The 25768-nt window shown below is 40.9% G+C and overlaps 1 protein-coding gene across 2 annotated transcripts; it reads left to right on the top strand.

Annotated features, from left to right (window-relative positions):
- The first annotated feature begins 1173 nt into the window (after positions 1-1173).
- On the top strand, positions 1174-25768 carry HDHD5 (haloacid dehalogenase like hydrolase domain containing 5). 2 transcript variants are annotated; one of them, XM_036760397.1, is made up of 8 exons: positions 1174-1356; positions 14207-14410; positions 16068-16180; positions 20757-20850; positions 21838-21871; positions 22515-22689; positions 24534-24722; positions 24890-25768. In XM_036760397.1, the coding sequence occupies exons 1-8, from the start codon at positions 1228-1230 to the stop codon at positions 25200-25202; spliced, it is 1251 nt and encodes a 416-aa protein (XP_036616292.1). In that variant the 5' UTR covers positions 1174-1227; the 3' UTR covers positions 25203-25768. The 2 variants fall into 2 exon arrangements, with proteins under 2 accessions (XP_036616292.1, XP_036616294.1); XM_036760399.1 differs by lacking the exon at positions 1174-1356 and adding an exon at positions 1852-1935.

Below are 25768 nucleotides of genomic sequence, written 5' to 3'. Positions count from 1 at the left end.
GTGATACTTGTTTTATTGCAATTCACCTAAATCTAGGCATTTTCACTGGTTGTCCTCCAGGCCTGTTCTTTCTCCTCATCTCTACCACTTGGCCTCAAGTCTCAACTAAAATCTCACCTACAGGAAACCATTCTCAAATTCCCCTTACTTCTACTGCCTTCTGTTTGTTGATTATTTCCAATTTATCCTGTTACAGCTTTTTTGTACATAGTTGTTTGGTACCTTCCCATTAGACTGTGAGCCCCTTGAGATCAGGAACTGTCTTTTGCCTTTCTTTGTATCCTTGGTGCTTAGCAAAGAGTCTGGCACATAGTAGGTACTTAAATGTTTCTTGATTATTACTTCATTGTACGTTTTTCTACTTTTTATTTGCAACTTACCAGGGCTTGCATGAACCAGCAAACAAGGCTTTGAAAACTCGAACCAGCAGTAACTCGGTATCATGGAAAAAGCCCTTGATTTGGAATAAAAAAAACCCAAAACAACCCAAAAAACAAAACCCCAAACCAAAAACCTGGGTTTAAATCCCATCATTGCCCATTAGGTGATTTTCTTGAGGGCAAGGCAGCTAAGCGGAACTGGATTTGAGTCAGGAAGACTTGAGACACTTATGTGACCTTGGCCATGTCACTTAACTTATGTCAGCTTCCTGACATATATCCTAGAATAATAATAATAATGAATGTTGGATTGATAGGATAGGACTTACCTCCCAGGATTGTTATAAGGCTCAAATAAGATAACACAAGTAAAGCACTGCGCAAACCTTAAGATGCTGTATAAATGTTACTGGCTATTTATTATCTCTTTGAGCTTGTTTCCTCGTCTGCAAAATGAGGGGACAGGGCTGCACTTGATGACCTCTAGGGTGTCTTTCAGCTCTAAAGGGAACCCAGCCCTCCAAGTTCTGTCACGGAAACTCCTTTCGTTCTGTGGCTAGCTTAGGCAGGGACCACGTGCCTCTATGGTCCAATGGGGCCCACAATTCAGCCTCATCCTGCAAATGACCTCGGCGTCTTTGCAGCCCTGGGCTTTGCCGGGAAACACAGGACAAAAAGAACGGGGAGAGAAGAAAGAACTACTACTCCCGGGACGCTTTGCGGCACCTACTCCGCCCCGGGCGGGGAGAGCAGGCCTGTGATTGGCTGATCGGAGGGACTGGGGGAAGGGCCCGGGGAAGGCGAGCGCGGGCCAGTTAGCTGCACGTGCCGGCGGCTGCAGGGCCGGATGGGTTTGTACAGTTGCTTCACTGCGGTCCGAGCCGCTTCGGGGAGCTGGCTTCGGTCTCATCCCCTCTGCAGACTATGGGGGCCGCAGGTCAGCCCTGGGAGGAGCTACGCTGGTGGCCTCCCCCAGGTGAGAGAGAGCTGGGGCAGCCGAGCGCCAGGATGGGGAGGAAAGTGCGGAGATCATGGGGGCAGGGGAGGAAGGAGCCTCTTTAAGCCCCGGCCCCAAGCGTGGTGGGTCTGGCTTGAGCGCTGTTCATGAAGCCGTCGGGCTGGGAGCCTCCGCTCTGGCCCCACGAATTTAAAGAGCCGCGGTTTGCTCCGCTTCCACAGTCAGGCACTGCCACGCCCTCCTTCGTTCGGCCCGCCCCCCGGGAAATCCTATGAAATTCTAAGTGCGGTTGGTCGCTGCTTTCCCTGCGGGGGTTTATGGACTCCGCCCCGCCCCCATTCCTCCCCCTGGTGGCTCACTTTTGCGTTCCCTTTTTTTCCATCCGCGTCGGTTTTTTCACAATTTGCACTTTTTGTTTCGATTTTTGACATTTCTTGGAACCGAAAGTGATTTGGAAAATCGATTTATCTCTCTGCTACTCTTAAACTGCCCCGTCCCTTCGGTCCTCCACCCTCCCACCCCCCAAAAAGGGAAAAGATGTTACTGAGGTATTGTGCTGTCCATTGTGGAGATTCAGCAGCAGGAAAGGAGGGGAAGGTGGGTTGGCATGAGAGGTTGCAGTTTTATAAGTAAGCCAGGGTCACCTCGATGTTGATTTTATTTACACCGTTGTAATTCATATGTATAATGTTTTCTTACTTCTGCTTTCTTCACACTTCACTTCATACAAGCCTTATGTTTTTCCCAATCATTAATGTTTGTCATTTCTAACAGTGTGGTAATATTCCTTTACATTAATATGCCATGGTATTTTTGATTGATATCACAGTATTGTTATGGACACAGATGGGAATTTTCTTGTCAATAACTTTTTCAGGGAAAAATCTCAGGTAGTAGAAATCCCTGGGTCAGAGTGTATGAAAAGTTTAGCAGCTTTTTCTCATAGTTTCCAAATTGGTTGAATCTATTCAAAATTTCACCATCAACAGATCACCATCAGAATGTCTTTCCCACAGCTCCTCCAACACTGACTTTCATGGCTATTAACATCTTTGCTAAGTTGATGGGTGTGAGGAGACAACCCAAGTTTATTTTAATTTGCATTTCTCTTATCATTTGTGATTGTGAACTTTTTTAATCTTGTTATTGATAGTTTATATTTCTGTTAAACCATTCTTGTCACTTGACTGTTTGTCTGTTGAGGAATGGCTTTTGTCAATCTTATGTCAATTTTTTATAGATTTTGAATATCAGACCTATGATGAGATGCTTAATGCAAAGATTTTCTTCTTGTGGTTCTACACTTATTTATGCAAAAGCTTTTAGGCTATATTTTCTTTCTCCTACTCAATGTGTTGTTCTTATTTTGCATCTATTTTGTGTATGCTCATTTATGTACACAGTCTCTAATTTTCAGTCTCTCCCTTTATGCTGATTCCTTCCTGGCTGCCTACAACACATGTGTTCTCCTTCCTGAAGGAAAAAACAAAACAGAACCCTACCATCAGTTAAATTATTGCCCTATGTGAATCCTCCCTTTCACAGCCAATATTTTACAAAGCAAAACTGTGTATCTATTGCTTCCATTTGCTCTCTTCTCTCATTTCTTTATTCTTTGCACTGTTGCTTCAGACCTCATCTCTTAGATGAAACTGCTGTATTTTGTGTTACTAGTGGTCTCTTAAGTGCCCAATCTGGTGACCTTTTCCCAGTTCTCATTCTCCTTGAGTTTGCTGCAAGAGGTGACACTGTTGACCACCCTATTCCTGTGGCACTCTTCTTCCCTGTTTTTTTCATGACATTGTCCTCTCTGTATTCTCCTACCTCTCTAGCCTTTTCAGCCTCCTTTGCTGTTTTATCATTCAACCAATTTGGATGTGGACTTTGGCAAACTGTGGACATTCCCCAAGTCTCTGTTTTGGGACCTCTTTTATTATTTCTATTTCTCTGCACTTTCATAAGCTCCTGTGGGTTTAATTAATTATCATTTACTTGCAAATCACTTTTAAATATACATCTTATATACATATTATTGTTTTTCTCCAAAGCTCTAGCTGTGGAACTCCAACTGCTTGTTGGATAGTTCAAACTACATGTCCCAAGGGCATTTCAACTTCATGTCCAAAACTGAACTAATTTTTCCTTCAAAACCCACTCTTTTCCAATATTTCTTATTTTAGGGAACATACTGCCATCTAGTCGCCCAAGTTCTCAAACATCACCTTTGTCCTTCACTTCTTCTCTCACTCACCCAATTTGTGTAATCAGTTGACAGATTTTCTTCCTACTGTCCCAGTCTCTTTCCTCTTCTCTCTATTCACATGATCATCATCTTAGAGAAGAACCCAATCCCATTTTGCCTGGACTGTTCAGTCACTTCAATCCATGACCCTATTTGGTGTTTTCTTGGCAATGATACCAGAATGGTTTGCCATTTCCTTCTTCAGCTCCCTTTATAAATGAGGAAACTGAGGCAAATAAGGTTAAGTGGTTTGTACAAGGTCACATAGCTATTAGGTATCTGAGGCTGGATTTGAATCTGTGAAGATGAGTCTTCTTGACTCCAGGCCTAGTGCTCTATGTACTACACCACCTAGCTGCCCTTTGCCTGGACTAACAACCTCTTAATTGGTCTCTGCTGCAAGTCTGTCTTCCTTCCAATTCATCCTAAAGTAATAGGTATGACCACCTCACTCCCGTAATCAGTATACTCTAATGAATTCTTATTGCAAGCTACTTTGACCTTTAAAAATCAGCCTACCTTCCCAACTTTTTTACATGTGATTCCCCTTCTTCTTGTCTATAGTTCAGCAAAGCTGGCTTTTTTTGATGGTCATCATACATGACGCTACCATCTCTTGTATCCATGTTCTTGCCTTGGCAGTCCTCCATGCTCTGGGTGCAATCCTTCTATACCTTGACCTTTAGAATCTTTTGTTTCCTTCAAAACTCAGCTCAAGGATGACCTTCTATACCTTTATAAAGCCTTTCCTCATCTTAATCCAGATCCCAATGTTTTCCACTATTCAGTTTGCTTTGTACTTATTTGCATATGTTTTGTATGTGCTTATTTTTGTGTACAATATCCTCTAATAGAATGTAAGTGACTGATTTTAAAAAGATTTGTTAATTGAAAAAAAATAAACCAGAACTATTAAAAAGAAAAAAGAAGAAAGGGAAGAAGGGAATTAATGCTTCAGGGAAGGAACTAGTTTTTTGTTTTCCTCTAAAATGATGATGTGAATTCACAGGCCCTACAAGTTTTGAGAGGTTATTTGATTAAAGAGTCAGAAGAAAAATGATACAGGTGGTAGAAGTTATTGACTCCTTGCTGAGAGTCATTGAGGCAATCATTGTTTGACATGACATTAAAAATACAGAAATCTGCCATCTTCCCTGGGCATGTTTTGAGAATGTGATGGAGAACCTCCCCAGACTTATCAAATTTGATGACTACTACTCACTCTTGGTGGTGATGACTTAAAGTGCCAGAAACAATCTTGATAGTATGTATAAGGATTGTGAAGTCTTGGGCAAGAAATAGAAGACTTTAGGGCCATAGGTATGGTATTTTTAGTATCACCACCAATTAAATACAAGTACTTCAGAGGAAAAAGGAAGATTTGACAAGTGAAGAGCTACGTAAGGTGCTTTCTGAAAATAGAATAAGGCATTCTGGACAATGGCTTAGAAGAGCGGTGTCAAATTCAAATATAAATGAACCGCTCTTTGGCATATTGACTTAGAAACCCACAAATTAACATTATCTTTGTTGTGTTGTAAAATTTTTATTTCCTAATTGCATTTTGATCTGTTTTCAGGCTATAATCTATATAATCTATATATAATCTATATAACACTTCTGTGTTATAATACAGGAAGAAATCAGTTCTTGTACAAAGATGGAATACATTAGCAAAAACACTTAACTGTCTTTGTTGAGTTAAGTCACCTGGTCCAGATGACCTACATCCTAGGATGTTAAAAGAACTGGTGGGTGTAATTGGTTAGCCACTGTGAATGATTTTTCAGAGATTATAGGGACTGAGAGAGGTGCCACAGGACTGAAGGACAGATGTTCTATTGATTTTCTGAAAAGAAAAGAGAATGTAGTTTGTGTAATACAGGCCAGTGAGCTTGATTTTGATTTTTGGCAAAATTCTAGAATGGAAATGGTTACTGGATTTTTAGAAGAGGAAGTGATTATAACAGAAAATAAGTATTGGCTTTGGTCATGACCTATGATAGATCACAATGGATTAACCTTATTTTTAAAAACAGGATTACTAGACTGTTTTATCAAGGGAGCTCTGTATGTGTAATTTACCCTGCATTTTAGCAAAGCATTTGACTCATGTAATGCACAAGATGGGGAGATGTGGGCTTAACAATGGCACAGTTTGGATTTTGAATTTGATGAATGATGAGATGCCAAAAAGTTATTTGAAGATTTAAAGTTAGATTTCTAGTAGAATGTCTTGGGACTTTGTTATTGGCCCTATGCTGAAAGTTTTATCAGTGACCTGGTTTATAAAGGCAGAGATGCCATGCTTTAACAAATTTGAAGACAAGCCCAAGCTGAGAAGAGTTAATATGTTGGATTAAAAAGTCAGGATCTCTGCAAAATCCAACAGGATAGAACTTTGGCCAGAATCTAATAAGATGAAATTTAATAGGAAAAATGTGTAAAAAGTCTCACTTCATGATATTAGTTCCTGACTCCAATGTGAATGAATTGATTAAATACCCTAATTTAGAGGTATTTGGTCCTGGTCTCAGCGTAAAGAGAGGGACAGTGAGATGACCTAGTATATTAGGAAGGCAGAATTTATGATTTCAAAGAGAATCTCATATGTGCCTAAAAGGTCCGGAACCGCAGGATATAAGGAATTCTCTAGGCAGAAGGCAGGAGAACTAAAGCATGTATTTACACTCCACAGTAACAATCCCACAAACCAGCGTCCCCATTTTGATATTTTCATCAAAAGCTTCCAGGCCCAATAAGTCCGCCTCACAAGGGTAACCAGGAGGCCACAGAGAAGCGAGATGGTATAAGGCAAAATCGTATACATGCTTCCCCTCTACGGTAGGAAGATTACTCACTGGCCTCCAGTCAGCTCTGCTACCGGCAGCTCAGCTTCGGCTGTAGGCATCTCTGGCTCTAACCGGAAAAGGAAGAGAGGATCTTCAAGCTGTCCTCTCCCCTCTTATAGAGTTTTTAACATCATCAAGCGCCTCCTGAACGACCAGGGCCGATTGGTTCTTGACTTGGCCCCTCACCCTAGCGTAGACCAAGTTAACACACCTCCCCTCAGCCAGCCCCATGACTCATCACACAGGAAGTTCTCTGATTCCTGGCATGGTCGCTGGGCTTCCTGCCCCAGAAGAGTAAGCCCCAGTGTCCGGGGAAGCTCAATGAGGTAAGCTGAGTCATTCAAAGAAAACAAAGTCCATTCTGGTTACACCTAGTGTCCTGCCTTTATTATTGCCCATGCCTTCTTCTCTTCTGAGTATCTATGGGTGAGCCACGTGGCCTTCCCTTTTAGATCTTGTATTTAATAAACCAAATATAAGGACATATTGCTTTCAGCACTGCCATTCACTGGATCATCTCATTTTTCTTCGAAGCCTTAGAAATGGATTTTGACACTCCCAGAACTATATATTCAGAGCCATTCTTTATTCTGTTCTTCAGTCCTGCATTTCCAACTACACACTTCATATCTCTACCTAGATTTCCCATCAGCATTTCAAACAGGATGGAATGGAACTCCGCGTCTTATTCTAATACTCCATAGCAGTGTGACAAGTCACTTCATCTTCCTAAAACAGGGAGTTAAACTTGTTAGCTTCTGAAGTTACTTCTGGCTCTAGTTCTAAATCCTGTGAAACTCAGAAGAAAAAAAATTGCAAATATATTATTGCCACAAATGCAAACTTCAGTTAGAAGACAAACTTGAAAAGTGAGTCTGTTCAAAGTGAAGACATGTCACAGAAGCTGGTGAAGATATACCACTACAAATAAATTAACCCACAGCAGGAACAATAAATAGGGATTTTCTGAATAATGAAAATGAACATTGCTAGAATCTGTTAGACTAAATGCAAAAATCTCTTACCTTAAGGTTGCAAATCACAATTTTTAGCCCTCGCTGATTGAAGACCAGTTCATTATGCTGTAGGAAGCCTATCCCTAAAAACTAAGCAGGGGCAAAACTAGAATTTTCTTTTCACATGGGAGGGAGGAGAGAGCAGGTGAACTTGGAAGAAGGGATTTGGAATTGAGGCAGGGTAGAGAATAAGTAAATTATGTGAAGCAACAGCATGTAGTGAAAAGAGTTTTTGGACTGGGAGTCAGGAGACCTGGGTGCCAGTTATCCTGCTACTAATTTGCTGATTGGCCTTAGGTGCACCAACCTTAAAACAGTTGTGTAAGATGAATACTCTGAGTGAGGAAACTGAGGCCAAGAGAGGTTAAGCGACTTTATTGTAGCCAAACAGTCAAGTATTGAAGCAGGGATTCAAATCCAAGCTTCTTTGACTCACAACATTAGGGAGTTTGAGAATTGGGAGGAACTTCAGTGGCCATCTAGTCCAACCTATACCTGAATGGAATCCCCAGTCAATCATATCCCACAGGTGGCCATCCAGATTGTCAAGTGTTATCTGCTGGAAGACTTCCAAGGATAGGGAGCCATCACCTCTCTTGGTATCCTATTCTGCTTCTGAACCATTTTAAACACTAGCACGTCTTCCCTTGATATCAAGCTTAAATTTGCCTCTGTCTTGTTCACAATTCCATCCTTTGTGGCCAGAGAGAACAAGTCTTATCCCTCTTCCAATGTGATAGACCCTCAGATATTTGAAATGGTATATCATAGTCCCCCTGAGTCTTTTCTCCAAACTAAAGGTTCCCAATACTTTCAGTTCTTCATCATATCCTGTGTACTCAAGTCTCTTCACCATCATGGTTGCCCTCCATATATAGTCTGAACAGGGCACTGACTACCTACCGTTTTTATTCCTGGAAGCCATGCTCTCTCAATGAAACCCAATCACATTAGCTTTTTTTGACTTCCGCATTTCCCTGCTGACTTATGTTAGGTGTATAGTCCCCTAGCCTCCCTACTCACCCCCAGTCTCTTTCAGACAAACTTGAATACCCATGGCTCCACCATCTTGTACTTTTGAAACTAAGATTTTCCATTTATTTCTGTTGAATTTCAGCTTATTATAATACTCTACACTGTCAAGATATTTTTGGATCCTGACTTTTATCTGGGGTGTTAACTGTTTTGTATCATCTGTATATTTTTGATGAGTTTATCACCAATGCCTTTATGCAAGTCCTTGATAAAAGCATTCAACAGCATTGGACCAAGCACAAAACTCGGTATACTACACTTGAAGATCCCTTGCCATGTTGACATCAAACCATTGACTACTACTTTTTTGAGTCTGACTATACCAAGTAGTTCTGAATCCATCCAGTTGTATTATTGTCTCTTCTGCATTTCTCCACCTTCTTCACAAGAACAGTATTAGATATTCTATCAAATTCTTTGTTAAAATCTATGTAAACTTTCTCTTCACCATTCCCCTCATGTACTAGTTAGTAACCCTGTTAAAAAATTAAATATCTAACATTAAGAATTGCTGCTATGCCCAAAAAAGGCTGGGATACTGCACACAAATGCCTTCTCCACTAAGGGGCTCCTCTGCTATTGATTTGTACATGTGGCCTGGACTGACTGGGTTCAGGCTTGAGGGAGCCTAGAACAGGGTTGGTTTTTTTAACCTTTTTTTGTGTCATGCTGCTGTTTGTCCTTTGTTCTTGAAGAGGACCATGATATCGGGGAGGTGATGCCATAACATGTAAGTGAATTGGATTTAAGTGAGGGAGGACTGTGCAAAATCACCAGCATCACTTTCTCCTCTGGAGCTATCTGGGTAGGGTAGTGAGATATAGATCAGGATGACTGGAGATGGCCCAGATGCAGTGGTGGGGCTTTGGCCTTTTCAAGCTAAGGTCTTTTAACAGGTCTCAGTTTGGCTGAGGCAACACCTATGCAGTGATTAAGGCTTAAAGAGAAATGGCAGTTGGGTAAAAACCTATAGGCCCCTTCTTGGAATTAAAAAAGTGCATAAGAATACAAAGGAAAGGGCAGCTAGGTGGCACAGTGGATAGAACACTGGCCTTAGAGTTAGGAGGATCTGATTTCAAATTGACTATAGACACTTGACACTTACTAGCTGTATGACCCTGGGCAAAGTCACTTAACCCCGATTGCCTTGCCAAGAAAAAAACAAAGGAAGCCAATTATATTGAAATATAGTTATTAAAATATGCTTAAAAACAAGTTCATGGACTTCAGGTTAAGTTACTCTGACCTAGAAGACAGGTCAGACTCCTTTTCTGATACGATTTGGTTTGTTACATTGGCCCCAGGGAAAACTGACAACTAAATTGTTGAGTCAAGGGTCTTCCCAGGGGATAGGGAGAGGAGAAGTAGAAAGACAAAGAGTGTACAATGTAAATCAGATATAAGATAGGTATTTATTTCCTAGATACAGAAGAAATACTAAAAAACACAGAAGATTATCAGCTCTTATTGACAGAAACACATTTGAGTTAATAATAGTACTATCATACTCTGCCAGGAGGTTGATGCTCAAAACCATCTAAATGTGAAGAAGTTTGTTGGACTGCTGATTAGGCATTTTACATTTTACTACAGCTCTTCACTTGTTGCCCTTAAAGTTCATGTCTTCTGGCAAGTCAGGCCAGTAGTTGAACTCCTTCTAACAAGTGGAAGTTTTCCAAGGCAAGACATCTTGAACTTATAAGGAAACCTCAAAGCCTGGAAACATCCATCTTGAGAATGATGTTAGATCACTTGCTTCGGAAAGGAAATAGAAAGTAAAAAAGGTGGTCAGAGACCCATGAGTAAACTTGTCTAGTGAAATCCCCTCACTCTAGCTGCCATGCAGAAGTAGCCACCTATGGGGAAGAGCCTCCTATGCCTTTGTGGAAAGTATAGTATAAGGAAGAGCTACTCTAAGTCAGTTATGGGAGAGTCAAAAGAAGAGTTAACTTGACACTCTGTCTTCTTTTTAATTGATGCTTCATCCCACTCTTCTGCCAGTGCCATAGGGTGGGGGTAGGACCAAGGAACCACCTAGGGTTTGGTGACAGAGTTGTACAGAAATAAGGAATGTGAGATACAGCTGAGATGGGAGGGTGATATCAGATCAGTAAAGGCCTTGAACACCAGGCGAAGATTATTGCGTGAAATGACCATATCTGTGTATAATGATTAGTCTGGCACTAGTATAAAGAATGGCAGTAGCATATCATTTTTTAGCTATGTCCCACCAGAGTCCCAGAAGAAAGGATTGGAAAACAGGCAATCAAAAATTGAACCTACTTGCTTGTTTGACCCAGTGGCTTACAAGATGGAAGATCTTCTGGCTTCCTTTTCTTGTAATTCTCAAAGCCAGGTTCACAAAAGACATCACCAAACTGGTAAACTCTGGGAGAGAGTCTGTTTGGCCATTTCTGGAGTTTGATGCATCTTTGGCAGTGCTCTCCAGGCAGAAGGGCTTCTAAGAAGCAACGGCACGGAGGGAGAGAATTCCAGACAGGAGAGAAATACTGTAGAAAAGCATGGAGACGAGAGTTAGACCAATGCTTTCAGAGAATGGCTAGTAAGACAATTTGGTTTGAATACATGAAAGAAGAGTTAAAAAAAAGGCTGGAAACGTTGGAACTAGATTGTAGAGGGCTTTAAAAATACAAGGTGGAAGAATTTAAACTTTAAGGTAATAGTCACTGAAGGTTTTTGAGCAGGAGGATGACAAGATCAGACCTGATTCTTAGGAAGATTCTTTTTAGCAGTGTTGTTTTGATAACTGTGTGGAGATTGAATTGGAGCAGGGAGAATAATAAAGAAGCTGTTGTAATAGTAATTAGTTAACTGTAATAGTAAATGTAATTACTAAGTAATGAGAACCTGAATTAGGATTTGGGCTGTGTGAATTGTGAGCAGGAAATGAATATTAGATATATTACAGAACTTGATTGTATTTGGGGCTGGGGAGTGAGGGAAAAGGAAGAGTTGAGATTGACTTAGTTTATAAACCTGTGTGGTTTGAAAGATGGTGATACTCTTAAAGGAAATAGGGAGGTTTGAAGAAGTGTTGAATTTGTGGTGCTTCTGAGTCATCCAAGTAAAAATGTCTGGCCAATATTCAGCAGTGCAGGATTTGAATTCAGAAGAGAGGTTAAGGCTAGATATATAGGTTTCCATCTGTATAGCAATAATAATACACAATGAAATAGTTGGCTACAAAGGAGTCATTAGAGAGGCAGGATCAGAAACTGAGAGAAATATCATAGAGCATCTAAGAGGAAGAGTAGCCCTTAATATAAATACCTGCAAAGAGGTCAAGGAAAGTTGAGGACTAAGGAAAGAACATAGGATTTGTCCAATAAGTGATCATTCGTTGTTTTTGAGAAAGAGTCTCATCAGGAGTGGTAGTCAAGAGAATGAGAAGTAAGTGAATAGTGAGGGACTGAAAACAGTGCATTTAGATGACTCCCCAGAAGTTTTGCAGTAAAATGGAGGCAGAGCTAGAGTAATTGAGGGGATGTTGGGACCAAGTAAATAGTTTTTAAGGATGGGGGGGGAGACCAGTGTATATTTGTAGTTAGTGGAGAAGAGATCAGTAGAAAGGTGGGGAGAAGAAATGACAGATGGGGTAACTTCCTAGAGAAGCTGGAAAGAAATAGGGTCACAGGCACGAGAGGACAAGATTAACCTTTTTTTGGAGAAAGATGGCCTCTTATTCAGTGATTAGAGCAAAGGAGAAAAGGACAGATGCAAAAGGGTTCTAGATGTAGTAGAACAGTGGTTCTTAACCTGGGGGTCTGTGAACTTAAAAAAAATTTTTTTTATAACTATTTCGGTATATTTGGTTTCTTTTGTACTCTGTGTATTTTTTATGCATTTAAAAAACTTTATTTTGAAAAGGGCTTCATGTGCAGAAAAGGCCAAGAATTCCTAGTCTAAAGGGAGTTGTTCTAGAACTATTCACATTTTGGAATTTATTAAATGGGACACTTATATGGTTACATCTGTGACTAAGGTGAATCACTTTGGCAGATGTATGGAGGATAAGTTGGACCAGAGAAACACTCCAGATGTGTAGATCAATTAGGAGGTTATTGCAATAGTCTAGTATTTATTATGTTTGTATGTATATGTGTGTGTTTATTGTTTATATAATTACTTGTATACATGCTATTTCCCCTGATAGACTGTAAGCTCTTTGAAAATAGGTTTGTTTAATTTTTTTCTTTGTATCCCCAGTGCCTAGCACCTAGTTAGTAGGCCTTTTAACAAATGCTTTTTGATTGATTGAGGGGGGTAGAAATGAGAAGAGAATGTCTGGCACAGCTGCTTGATAAAAAAAATCCTACAGAAGTAAAAGGCTTGCTTCACAATGGTTAAGGTCTGGTTGTGGTTAGCAAGGTGAATTTGTAGTGGAGTGATTTGGAAAGTTTGTGTGATTTTGTATTCAGCAAGTTTGGAGTGGAAGCAGAAAAAACTTGCCAGTGGGAAGGGTTGATCAGGGTTGCTGACTGGCTGATTGGTATGATAAGACTAGCAATAGAACGAGGGGGCAGGGCATTCAAGGGAGGAGGACAATTGAACTGGGTATATATTAAGTCAGTTGTGAAGGGAAGAAACTGAGGCCTAGTCAGAAGATTGAGGCAGGTGTCCTGGAGCCAGCTCATAGGCTTGAGAGCCAGTTGTTAAATTTTCAGCATGAGTACTTATACCTCAGAAATCAACAGATGCTACAATTCAAGACTTGATTTATCACTTTGTTGATTGTCTAGACTTAAGAAAGTTAAAGAGAAAATGTTAATGATGCAGATTAAACTTAAAAGTATATGTGTACTTTTTTTTCCTTTGGGAGAGCCGATTATTAAACATTTATTTGCCAGCACACTCCTTGAATGGACGTCATGGTGAGATTGTGATGGTGAAAATGATTTGGGAGAGGTGGAAGGATAAGGAATTACGATCAGACAAGGAAATTTCAGGATTCAAGATCTTGGGAGTGGAATAGCTTCAGGTAATCTTAAGGTTTGAGGGGTGCCTATCTTTCTGAGTATCTGAGATAAAGAAGAGAAGTAGGTCATAAAGGGTTTGTGGAGTTGGACTGGGAGACCAGGATATTTTAAGCGATAGACATCAATGTGTATATTGAAGTCTCTAAATATGAGAGCAGGGGTAAGGGCAGGAAGACCAGGAATGGAAGGTATTCAGTAAAATTGCTACAAGGCTCTAAACTAGGTAATATAGATGGGTAGAATGAAACTTAGAAAAGGAGATGTTGCCAAAAGGATGTGATATAAATTTCAGTTTATGTTTCAGTAATTTAAAATCTAATAGAGTAGATCCATGTTGTTATTTTTCCTTGGTTTCTATGAACTCTTTAAAGGTCTGCCCTGTAAATTGAGGGTGGTATATTAGCATGATGTAAGGGGATAGAAAACTAGACTTAGAACACCTGGGCCCTGGCCCTGCCCCTTTTTTTTAATGCTAACTGTGTGACCATAAATACCTTAAACATTTGGTGCCTCGGTTTCCTTGTCTGTCAAATGGGTATAATAATACTTATATACCTCCTAGGTTTGTTGTGAGGAAAGCACTTCATATACCATAAAGCACTATGAAAATTTCAGCTGTTATTAATCTACTGAGCCTCTTTCTCTTGTAACATGAATTTCTTTTTCCTTTCTCCCTTCGTCCTCTTGATGCAGTGGTAATTCCCCTCTCCTACCCTCTCTGTGCAGACCCCTCCAACCTTTGGGTTCCTCTTCGACATCGATGGGGTGTTTATCCGTGGTCACAGAGTGATCCCTGCTGCCTTGGAAGCCGCTCGAAAGCTGGTTGACTCTCATGGGCGTCTCCAGATGCCGGTTGTCTTTGTTACTAATGCTGGAAATTGTGCACCACAAGTGAAAGCTGAGGAACTGTCAGACTTACTGGGTCTGCAGGTAAGGAGGAGAACAGCCCTCAGACACTGGTCCTTCTGGCCTTTTCAAAGACCTTGCTCAGAATTTGACCATTCAACCTTCCTGCATCTTATGGTATCCTCTTAATTTGGGATTTTCTAAGATTTTCACCCTTTGTGTCAAAGCCCCTTCCCAGGCCACCAGAGTGCCTCATGTTCCTTGTGTTCCTTGCACTCCCCAATGCATTCAGCAAGCCCTTCAAAGGCAAGGACTATGTATATTCAAATTTCTAGTACAAATTACAAGGTTACAAAATGACTAACTTGTTTAAAAATGTACCGGGATGCCTCACTTTTTTGAGTGTTTCTTTAGTTACCTTGGAAAACTATATACTTGTTCCAGTGTTAGTGTCCTGTTAAACATTTTTGGTATACTCTTGAAGTGCCTTTTAAACCTATAGCACTTTGTTCTGAATATCCTCAGTGGTGACAAATCCTTTGAGGTTGAACTTAATTTTTAGAAATAGCTAAAAATCATGAGGCATCAGTTCTGGTGAAAAGTTGGGTAAAGCAGTATCTATCATAGGATTTAGATCTGGCAGGGTCCTTAGAGGCCCACTAGTCCAGTTCTCTCATTTTACAGATGAAGAAATTGAGTCTCAGAGAGTTTAAGTGACTTGCTAAGCATTACACAGGAAGCAGTGAGCAGATCAGGCATTCCTAACCAGGCCTTTTGATTCCAAGGTAAGTGGTCTATCCACCATGTTGTTTTTCTTTTTCCTTTTTTTGAGACTGTTGTTCTTTGCGTAGCTTGGAAACTGATTCTAAATGACATTCCAAAAAGGGTTATAGAGTCAATATGACTGCTTTGAATGATAACATTGACCTAGCTACAGAAGCAATATAATAATGTAGTGGATTGGATTTAAAATCAGAGGACCTGGGTTCAGATCCCAGCTCTGCCAATTATTAGGGGTGTGTGTGTGTGTGTGTGTGTGTGTGTGTGTGTGTGTATGTATGTGTCTGTCTGTCTGTCTCCCTGTCTCCTTGGACCAAGTCACTTAATTTCTCTGAGCTTCTGTTTTCTTATTTGCAAAAGGAGTAGATCAGACTAGTTGTTCTCTAAGGTATCTATCTCCCAACTCCCAACTCCCCAAATCTATGAACCTTACAGTTTTTTCCAGCTTTCCATATATTCGATCCTTTTTTATATCATAATTAAACCTGGTCTTATTATAGTTATACCACATAAGTTCGTAAAAGCTCTCTTGAAGATGATGGATCTTTTGTGAATCTAAATGTTAAAAAACTAATCTCCCAGTGGGGACTTTTGGGGAAAGAAAAGGAAAAAAAGGTGAATTTCCATGAAAATTCACACATACAGCTGTGATTTTGAAAGAAGTCTCTGGGTCTCTCAGGCAGCGGGATAGTTTGGGTAAAAATCAGAGTATTAACCTTCCTGTTTCTTTTGTGCAAGAAATGAATTGGAAAGCTTTTGCCTCAACCCTGCAAATGGGTTAAGTAAGGTGTCAGGTGCCAAGTTAGGCTTTTGCTGGGTTATTGTATTGATTTTTTTTGATGTATCAGAGGAGATAATGCTTAAAAGACTATATCTACTCCCTTGCTTCCATATGCTTCATATTTACTCTCTCTCTTATTACCCTCATTTACCCTTCCTCCCAATCCTCATCTCTCTGCAGGTTGAGCCAGAACAAGTAGTACTTTCCAGTAGCCCCTTGAAGTTCTTCTCCAAGTTCCATAAGAAGCGAATGCTGGTGTCCGGGCAGGGGCCTGTGGTGGACCATGCCAGGAAGTATCCTTCTTGTGTTCTTCAGGGTTGGAGACAGTATTAGAGCCTCTGAACAAAGGCTAACCAAAGATAGCTCATTGGAAAGATGCCAAGGTCAATGTGGCAGCGGATCAATGGAATGTAGTCTTAGCTACGAAAGAGTGGCAGGGAAGACAGTGAGTAGAAAGTTGCCCTGGGTGTGGGAAGGGCTTTCTCTGCCCTTGATGATCAACTTCCTACCCTTCTTCTATGGGCCATTCCAGCTTCAAGGAGTCAGTTGGTTCTGTGGGAAAGAATATGTGAAATGCTGTCCTTACACACTCTAATTAGACAACCAAAACATACTTTGTTTGAGATCTATACAAATTAGTAGGTGATAAAAGTTAAACTCATTAGTATATAACGTTTAACAATGTCAAATGACCCCAGAGACATAAAGGAGGATGAGGATTGAAAAAATGTCATTGAATTTGATGATTAGGGAGTCACCGATGACTTTGAGAGAGCAGTTTTCATAGGTATAGTCACAAAAGCTACTCAGAAGGTTTGTATCAACAGAAGGTTAAATCGATTCATTTCAAACACTGTGAAGGTTTGATAGTTGTCTTCAGATATTTGTTCTGATTGGTTCTCCCTTAGAGGGTAGGATTAGGAGCACTGGGTTGAAGTTGCAGGGGTAGGTTTTGACTTGATAAAAGAAGAACCTGCTTGTTAAGGTAGAACTGCTTAAAAGTGACCCGGCCTGGCTCACGGAACAGTGAATCTTGGGAACTAATGGGCTCCAAGCGGAGTCTGAATAATATCGTTAGGGAATCTTTAGGTTGGATTCCTTTTTAGGTCTGGATTGTTCTTGATGGCCTTTGAGGCCCCTTTGAACTGAGATTCCATGATTCTGTGCTTCCCTTCCAGGTTTACCCTGCTTTCCATGACCCACTTTTACTATCCCCTGTGCTCCCTTCACCCACAAACTGTAAGATGGGGAGACAGAAAGTGACACTTTTCCTTTATTTTGCCTATATAGTTTCCGGGATATGATAATCATGGGCCATGGGCCAGCGTGAAGGTAGAATAGGAGAGGCAAAGAAGAGAAGAGAATGGATTGATGCTGATAGCGTAGTATGGTGACAGAATGGAGTTTGGATGAAATTAAATCCAACTGTAGTCTCTTATGAGCGTAATTATGATTTTGTTTTTGTGGCTGGTGCCAGAGTGGCAACTAGGATGCTTTCATTTGTTATGTAGCCACATAAATGTTTTGGCAGCACCAGGGCTGTGTGAGGCTCTGATAGGAGCAATATCTTAAGCTCTTACCCCTCTGCAAGCTTGTGTAAGAACTGGGATGGGAGGTGACAAGTGGGACCCTTTGTCCCAAACCCTGCTTGGAAGTTCCTACTTTTTGACCTTCATATACACGCAGTCCTCCTGGAGTAACTTCATCCTCTTTTCCTCCACTTGGGATCCTTTCTGTCTAAGCTGAGTCCTACCTGTCCATCAAGGCTTAGACCATTCTCTTTGTAAAGCTTTCTCTGGCTCTCTGGACCCAAGATGTTCTTTCGCTCCCGTAAGCATTGGTGATACCCAGTGGCTGTTCCACTCATTTGGTGCATATGGAACCATTGTATTTAGTTAGAGACTTTGGAGACCATCTAGTCCAACACCCCTGTTTTACAGATAAAGAAGCTGAGGCTCATAAAAGGGAGGTGACATACACAAAGCAAGTAGAAGCAGGATTTGAACCAGTGTCCTCTGACATGGGCTTTGTTTGTGCTCCTATGCTCTCCATATATTGTAGTTCTTCAACCAGATTGTACTTTGTTGTATCCCAGTTCTCTTTCCTTCTGCCATGGGGTTAAGCACAGTGCTTTATATACAGTTGATGCTCAATGAATATTGATTGATTTGGTCTTTATTAATTTTAGCCTTTACAATAATAATAATAAGCTAACAATAAGCTGCTTTGCAGTTTATAAAGCTTTTCACTACAACCCTATAGGATCATAGGATTAAGGATTTAGAGCTAGAAAAGACTAAATATCTGTCCCCTGCTTCCATATACTCCCAGTTACTCTCTTTGTCTCTCTTATCATGTTTACCCTTCCCTTCCATCCTCATCTATCTTCAGATTGAACTGAGGATTGTTTTCCTTTATCCCCTTCCTGAGAATTAAAGGTCAGTGATTTGTCCAAGGTCACACAGGTAATAATGGGCAAAGCTGGGATTTGAACCAAAGCCTTCTGACTCCAAGTTCTGTGTTCTTGCCACTGTACCATAGTGAGATGGGTAGTACAAGTGTTACTATTCTTGATTTGTAGATGAGGAAACTGGGAGTCAGAGTTTAAGTGCTTTTCCTGTAGTTTCATGACTAATGCAGGACAGATTACATGACTAAAAATTCATTAGCTTTTTCTCTTAAATCCACTTCTCTTTTTAATTTCCCTGTTTCTTTTGAGGGTACCACTATCCCTTCAGGCACCAGGGATGCAACTTTGAAGTCACCTTCAACTTAGTTACTGAATCTTGCCAATTCTACTTCTGTAATCTCTCCTGAGTCTTCTCTCCTTCTCCCCACTCATTAAATCCCGCCCACCCCCCATTTCAGGCCTTTATCACCCTTTGCCATCACTGTGCAGTAGCCTCCTAATTGGTCTCCCTCTTTCAAGTCTCTCCCTCCTTCATCATCCACAGAGTTTTCAGATTGGCATTCTTAAAGCACAAGTCCTCTCCATGTCATTGCTCTGTTCAGAAAGCTTCACTGGTTCCCTGTTGCCTCTAGGATAAAACTGGCATTTAAAATCCTTCATAATCTGGCTCTAAACTGTTTTTCTAGACTTATTTCACACTACTTCTTCCTATGCATTCCCACTCAAAGCCAGGGAATCCTGGCTTCAAGTCTTCCTCTGCCACAGTCAGGTTGTGTCACCTTGATCAGATCACTTAACTTCTCAGTGATAATGCAACTCTCTAAGACTATAAGTTTCAGAGAAGGTGCTGACCTACATAAGTGGAGGGAGTTTCCTCACTTGGGAATCCTTTATACCAATGAACTGTAGGTCCAGTTCCTATCCCTCATCCCTATCACTCCTCACTTACTGGTGCATTCTAGTTAAACTGTTCCTTCCCCATGACATTCTTTCTCCCTTGCACAGGCTATCCCCTACATCTGGAATGCACTCCTTTCTTACCTTTGCTTCTTCGAATCCTAGATCCGTTTAAGGCTTAGCTCACCCTCCACCTCTTATTCAGGACCTTTCCCAAGCCCCTAAGTTGTTAGTGTGTCTTAGTGTGGTATGATGGATAGGGAAACCTGGCTTCAAGGCCCCTGGGTAAATCACTTAGCAACTCCATGTTCTAGGCTATTCTTTAAAATGAATTTCAGAGAAAATTCCAGCCTTCGTTGGTAGAGGGAATTCCTCCACTAGGAAGTTCTCTATACTTGTGAAATCACAGGTCCAGTACCTATTCATTTTCCTTTATTTTGTATTAACTTACCTTTCTTCATTTTTTTCTCCCCCAGGAGGATGTAAATTTATCAAGAGCAGGGACTTTAAAAATTGTTTGTGTTCGTATCCCCAGAGCCTAGCATAGTAGCCTTGGCATACAGTAAGTACTCAATAAATAAATATTTGTTGAATTGAGGCTGCAGAGCCACTCCAAGTTCTGACTCCTGGTCCAGTGTTCTTTCTTCCATACCTCACTGCTTTTCTTTCTAGGTTGATAGCATAGCAGCACATCCATGTATGTCCCGCTGGCTACACTCAATCAGGACCACCTGTGTGTGAGGAGACTCCTCCCCCCAGCCCTTCTCCCTTATCAGAATCTTAGTATTTTGTAGGTTGTTGCTTTCTTGGGTTGGGTGTGGGGGTAGGATGAGTAACACTGATATATGTTCTGTGAGCAGTTTCTTTGGTTCATTTTTTGGTAAGACTTTTTTCACCCATGGGTCTGTTGTGTTAGGAGGGGTTCCTTATGATTGATGTATTTCACAGATAGTATTGGATGATAAACAGTGTTTCCTTTAGCAGTATATCCATCTCCCAATTATATATATTGTGGCTTTTTTGTAACTTAAAGCTTTCTTCCACTGCTGCCCAAGCTTCCTAGTTGGGACTGACCTCTTTGTTGTTACAAAGACGTTCCAAAGACAAACCTAACTATATATGTATTGTTTTAAGAGATACAGCATGGATATAGGCCAGGCTTGGAATCAGGAAGACCTAGTTTCAAGGTACGCTTCTGAAACATACTAGTTGTTTGATGATGGATAAGTCCATCGGTGCCCCAGACACCTCTCTTAAGATTTTAAGTCACTGGAGTTGCTGATGGGATGGAGGACATTTCTACTCACCAACTTCTCAATACTGATAAAATCTTAGCCCAGGTTCCCTCCTTCCTTCCAAAAAAATATTGTTATAGATTGTTTACTGTCTTTTTCTCTGGTGATGTAAATAATGGGGCTAATATAATATAATGACCAAGGATTTTTTTTGATGAGGAATAAATGGGTAAAGTCATTATTCTTCTTGACTTAAACATGACCTTTCTGATGAGGCAGCAGCAGTATCTGTGTGGCTTATTTTGCTTCCTTAATTTCATGATCCAGCTTGGGTTTCCAGAATGTGATTACTGTTGATGAGTTGAGACAAACATTTCCTGTACTTGACATGGTTGATCTTGAACGACGGCCAAAGACTATGGTATTGAGCACAGGATTGGGCTGGAATCTGTCTTCCTCTAGAACCTGATATCCCAGCATTGTCTCCTTTCTCCTTCCTTCCCATAGTGTCTTCCATCTGTCATTGGGGGCCATCTCCAGTCATCCTGATTTATACCTGGCCACTGGACCCAGATAGCTCCAGAGGAGAAAGTGTGGCTACCAATTTTACACAGCCTTCCCTCACTTAAATCCAATTCATTTTGCAAGTCCTGGTGCCATGGTCCTCTTCGACCACAAAGGACAAACAACAATCCATCAGTCATTATAACCTTACAGCCCCTCCCACTAGGATTTTTGATAGTTATCCTTAGTCATTGTTACAGTGCTTTGTGACTCCTCATATTTCCAAGAACTCCCCTACTAGTTTTATATTTTATTATATCCAATACTGTTTCATTCACTCTGTTGCATGTGCCAGGGCTAGAGTTTCCTTCCTTCCCTTACAGAAACTAATATTTTTCTGACATCATCCAGTCAGCTTTTAGACCACTAAAACAGGAAAGGTATTGCCAAATATTTTTAATGAACAGGATCTGCCTTCTAAACTCTCCAAGACAAATGGTGGTTTAGCCTCTTCTTAAAGTGCTATGGATCAAGGATCCCCCATAGTGGGCTTTTCCAGTGTCAACTAACCCACACCTTCACTTCCCTTCCCAAGTATCTTGCATCAAGATAAACCCATTTTCTACAATTCTTTATTCATTAAATGGGAAAATACTTAATGTGCTTCAAGGTGTCCCTCAGCCTTTGCTTTTAAAAACCAGATAGCTTTGATTCTTATTTCTATGGCCCTATTTCTCAAGTCTATCCAATTTATCCTTTGTTTTTTTTCTTTCGTTATTGTTGTTATTGGTTGGGCTGAGATGCTCCCTTCTCAGATCCACCATTTGAATTTGGTGTGGTTTCAGTAAGCAGCTGAGTGTGACTCAGTCACGTTGACAGCTTCTAATTATCTATCTCTTGACAGCCTCCCTTGAAGACTGACTTCCCTCCCATAGAAGGTAAGTGAAGGAAGGTCTCTGAGTTGGTGTGATTTCTGTGCCTCAGAGGCATCTTGATTTTATAAGAGAGTTTAGGGGGGATTAAAATGGTCTGTTTCCTTACTCCAGTGAGGACCTGACTTTTCCAAAACAATTACAGACTCTGAGCTTAGAGGTGATAAGGCCTTCATTTTCCAAAAGAAGAAATGGGCCCAGAGTGGTTTCAGCAATGTGTTGATTTTCCTATTAGTCAGTGGCAGTACTGAGAACAGAATCTAGGTCTCCTGATTCCTAGGCAAGTATTCTTTCAATGACACCATGCTGCTTTCCTAATAACATGAGGGGGAGTGGTAGGAATGGTGATGATGTAGCAGATAGGAGCAAAACCAAAGCTTACTTTTGCCACAGTGGCACAAGTGAAAATACAAAGCTCTTTCTTTAGCTCTGGGGTTTAAAGCAGCTTGGGTAACAACTAAATGGCTTTCTACCAAGGTTGGTTGAGGTCATTGTGCCAAGCGCATAATAATTTAACTGGAGCTGAGGAATTCTCATTTGAATGGCACTGACTCTGCTTCCATTAGGGCCTCACTCTAGCCTACTGTGGAGAGTATATGGTAAATGTCCTGCAAAACCCTTGCCTTTATGTGTTTTTTGTTGTTTAAAGGGGTACTCCTCCTTGGAGAGCCAGTCCGCTGGGAGACAAGTCTCCAACTTATCATAGATGTCCTTCTCAGCAATGGGAACCCTGGTACAGAAGTGGCAGTACCCCCCTACCCCCATCTTCCTATCCTGACCAGCAACATGGATCTCCTTTGGATGGCTGAAGCCAAGATGCCCAGGTAAAAAAATCATGGTCTTTAGTCTTAAAACTCTGACCTTGATCTCTGGCCGTGTCCTGATCACCAATAGCCATGGTCTTCTAGGTTTTATTCTGATACTATGAGAATTTAGCTCCCCAGCTAGGGAGGATTTCTGTCCTCACTGTCTGGGAACCTTGGAGTAGGTTTCACACCTCTCTTTACGTAAGTCAGTCAATTAACAAATACTTAATAAATGGGCAAGGCACTGTTTTAGATGCCAAGGAGGATGCAAAAAAGTAACACAGTCTTTGCTTTAAAGGAATTTATAAAGTAGGCTGATAGCTTGGAAACATAGCCCTAAAAACACACACAGAGGTTAGATACATCCAGAAGAGGAACAAGAATCTGAAGACTGTAAACACCAGAAATTCAAACGACTTCCCTTCCTCTGCCTTTCCCCAAATGTTATGCGTAATTGAATTCGAAGTCACAGAGTATTGGTGTCTTATAATAATGATGGTAGGGATAGAGGTAAAGATTGGACTTGTGTGATTTCATTGGTATAGGGAACTTCTTCCACTATTGCAGGTTGCCAGCTTCTCTGCAACTTGTCTTAGAGAGTTGACTGGAGCATGGAGGCATTGAGTGACTTGCCCAGGGCTGCATGGCAAGTATATGTTAGAAGCAGGACTGGAAGCCAGGTTTTCCTGGCTCTGAGGCCAGCCCTTTATCTGGTTTGCCAGGTGGGTTTTCATAGCACAGATACTTTCTCATTTTAGTCTCTCTTTATTTTAAGAGGAAGGTTGGGAAGAACCAGAAGTATTCTGCTAACTCTATAAGTAATAGGAATGGAGCCTAGAGTCATCAAGTGACCGTCTCAGTGTCATAATAAATAGTAAGGTCAAATCAGAGCCCAGACCTCCAAACTTTAGGGCAGTATTCTTTTTTGAAAAATAATGGTACATCTTACAATGTTGTATAGACATCATCAGATTATCTTCTCAAATGAAACAGGTTTGTTTCAGTAGCTGACAATGTAATCCTTGCCTGGATTTCCCCTGTTCTTTCTCCCTTTCTCTGTAATTGATAGATAGGGAGTTTGTGGTTTTTATAGTCTTCTTGTCCTGACACCAATTTCCAATAAGCCAGTAGTTAAGTAACTCCAAACCTTACATACCAAATAGCCCTTAGAGTAGGACCAGTGCTCTGACATTTTTGTTTTAATGACTGTGAGTCAGACACTTTCTGAGTGCTAAAGAATTTGGCACTCGAGAGGCTGGTTATTTGCCTGAAATTAGGATGAGCTCTCACTGGTTTATGTGGGCTGTGGGTCAGTCACAGCAAGGCATGAGCTTTATTCTGAGATTCTATGATCTGTATCAGTTGTGAATTTTCTATACATTTTAACAAAGTTAAAAATACATCTCTTTTCATATAGCTTTATGCCAGAATACAACTTTTATTTTTAAATTTAAAAACATTTTAACCTATATTTTTATTTATATTACTATAATTTCTAATATATTCTTCCTACATCTCCTCCCTTATAACAGAATTTTTTAAAAAGAGAAAAAAAAATTTCTCTGAAACTAACCAATACATCATCTGAATCTGACAGGTTATACATAGTTCCTCACCATAGTCCCTTACCTCTCTAGTGAAGGGACTGCTTTCCTAGTAACATGATATGGGAGTTGTGGGAATGGTGGTGGTTACTTAAATGCGTTCATGACAGTGCTCTTTAAGTGAAAGTTGCTGAAGTACCATTGTTGCTTAGTCACTGCTGGTGGAGGAAGTTCTGATGAAGTTGAAGTAGGAATTTCACTGAGAGGAAGGAATGGCCAGCTGTTGAAGGTGAACTGATGAATTACCTTCTCGGTCAGGTTTGGCCACGGCACCTTTCTTCTCTGCCTGGAGAGCATCTATCAAAAAATAACAGGCAAGGAATTGAAATATGCAGTCCTGGTGGGCAAACCCAACATCACTACCTACCAATATGCAGAGTCTCTGATCCGGAAGCAAGCAGAGTCACGATCCTGGGGGGCCCCCATCCGAAGACTCTACGCTGTTGGGTAATACTTTGTGCCTTCTCCTTTTCTAAGCCTCTGGCCTTAACCCTATCCTGTTTTCCCCCATATACACTTAGAGCCTCTCCAGTTCTCCCTCCCTGTTCCTTTACGAAGTTCAGACTTTTGGCTACTCAGCTTACATTGATTTGCTCTTCTTTTCCTCTGCCCAGTGATAATCCAGTGTCTGATATATATGGTGCCAACCTGTACAACCGCTACCTGCAGAAGAATAGGAATGGTGGAGTACAGGAAAGCTATGAAGTAATCAAGGAAAAGCAGGGACCACCAACGGCAGAGAGATGCTTGTCCATCCTAGTACGTAGTGGGGTATACAATCCTTCCACGAGACAAACAGAGGCTCCATTCCATGGGCACCGAGACTTCATCTTTGACCCCAGCTTGTTAGAAGCCTCGCATGTGGTGGCTGATGTACATGAGGCAGTACAGCTGGTTTTCTGCAAGGAAGGCTGGGACCATATATAGGAGCAGTGGCAGGTGGGAAGGATAAGAGGTGTGGTTAAGGGGAGGAAAGAAATGTGTTGAAGGATTGGTGAATATTGATTGCTGGGTAGCCTATGTAGGATAACCAGTACATCTTAGGGAATTCTCAGAGTCCACTTACCCAAACTCCCTCCACTCAGACCCCTCAGAAATAATGATGATGTTAACCACAAGAGAGAGACTTTGCTTTTAGTCCTCTCTGGTACAGGTCATAGGAAAATAGGTTAGGCAGCACCTTGGGAGGGAAAGTCAGGACTTCTGACTCTGGTATGAAATGACTATACATTGTCATGACTGATCCCTTCACCTCTGTGCCTCAGTTTCATCACAGTTTAAGTGGGATTAGATGTCTCTACAAAAAAGGAAGTGAAGAGAAAAATGATGGTTTGTAAGGACTTTTGCCCTCATTAAAGGATGCTGTTGCATGTGTCTGAAGTGTAACTAACATTTTATAGTGTATTTTGAATGATGTCCATAGGTCCTTGCACTGATTTTTAAAAATTAATAATATTGAAATGAAAATAAATTTCCATTATACTGTTTAGTAA

This window comes from Trichosurus vulpecula, chromosome 5 (assembly GCF_011100635.1).
Source record: "Trichosurus vulpecula isolate mTriVul1 chromosome 5, mTriVul1.pri, whole genome shotgun sequence".
Lineage (NCBI taxonomy): Eukaryota > Metazoa > Chordata > Mammalia > Diprotodontia > Phalangeridae > Trichosurus > Trichosurus vulpecula.
This window is presented reverse-complemented; position numbering and strand designations above follow the sequence as displayed.

Coding starts and splice junctions, on each gene's coding strand:
- HDHD5 (XM_036760397.1), top strand. CDS start 1,228: ATGGGTTTGTACAGTTGCTTCACTGCGGTCCGAGCCGCTTCGGGGAGC. Junction 21,872..22,514: donor TGACTTCCCTCCCATAGAAG/GTAAGTGAAGGA, acceptor TGTTGTTTAAAG/GGGTACTCCTCCTTGGAGAG. Junction 24,723..24,889: donor CGAAGACTCTACGCTGTTGG/GTAATACTTTGT, acceptor TCCTCTGCCCAG/TGATAATCCAGTGTCTGATA.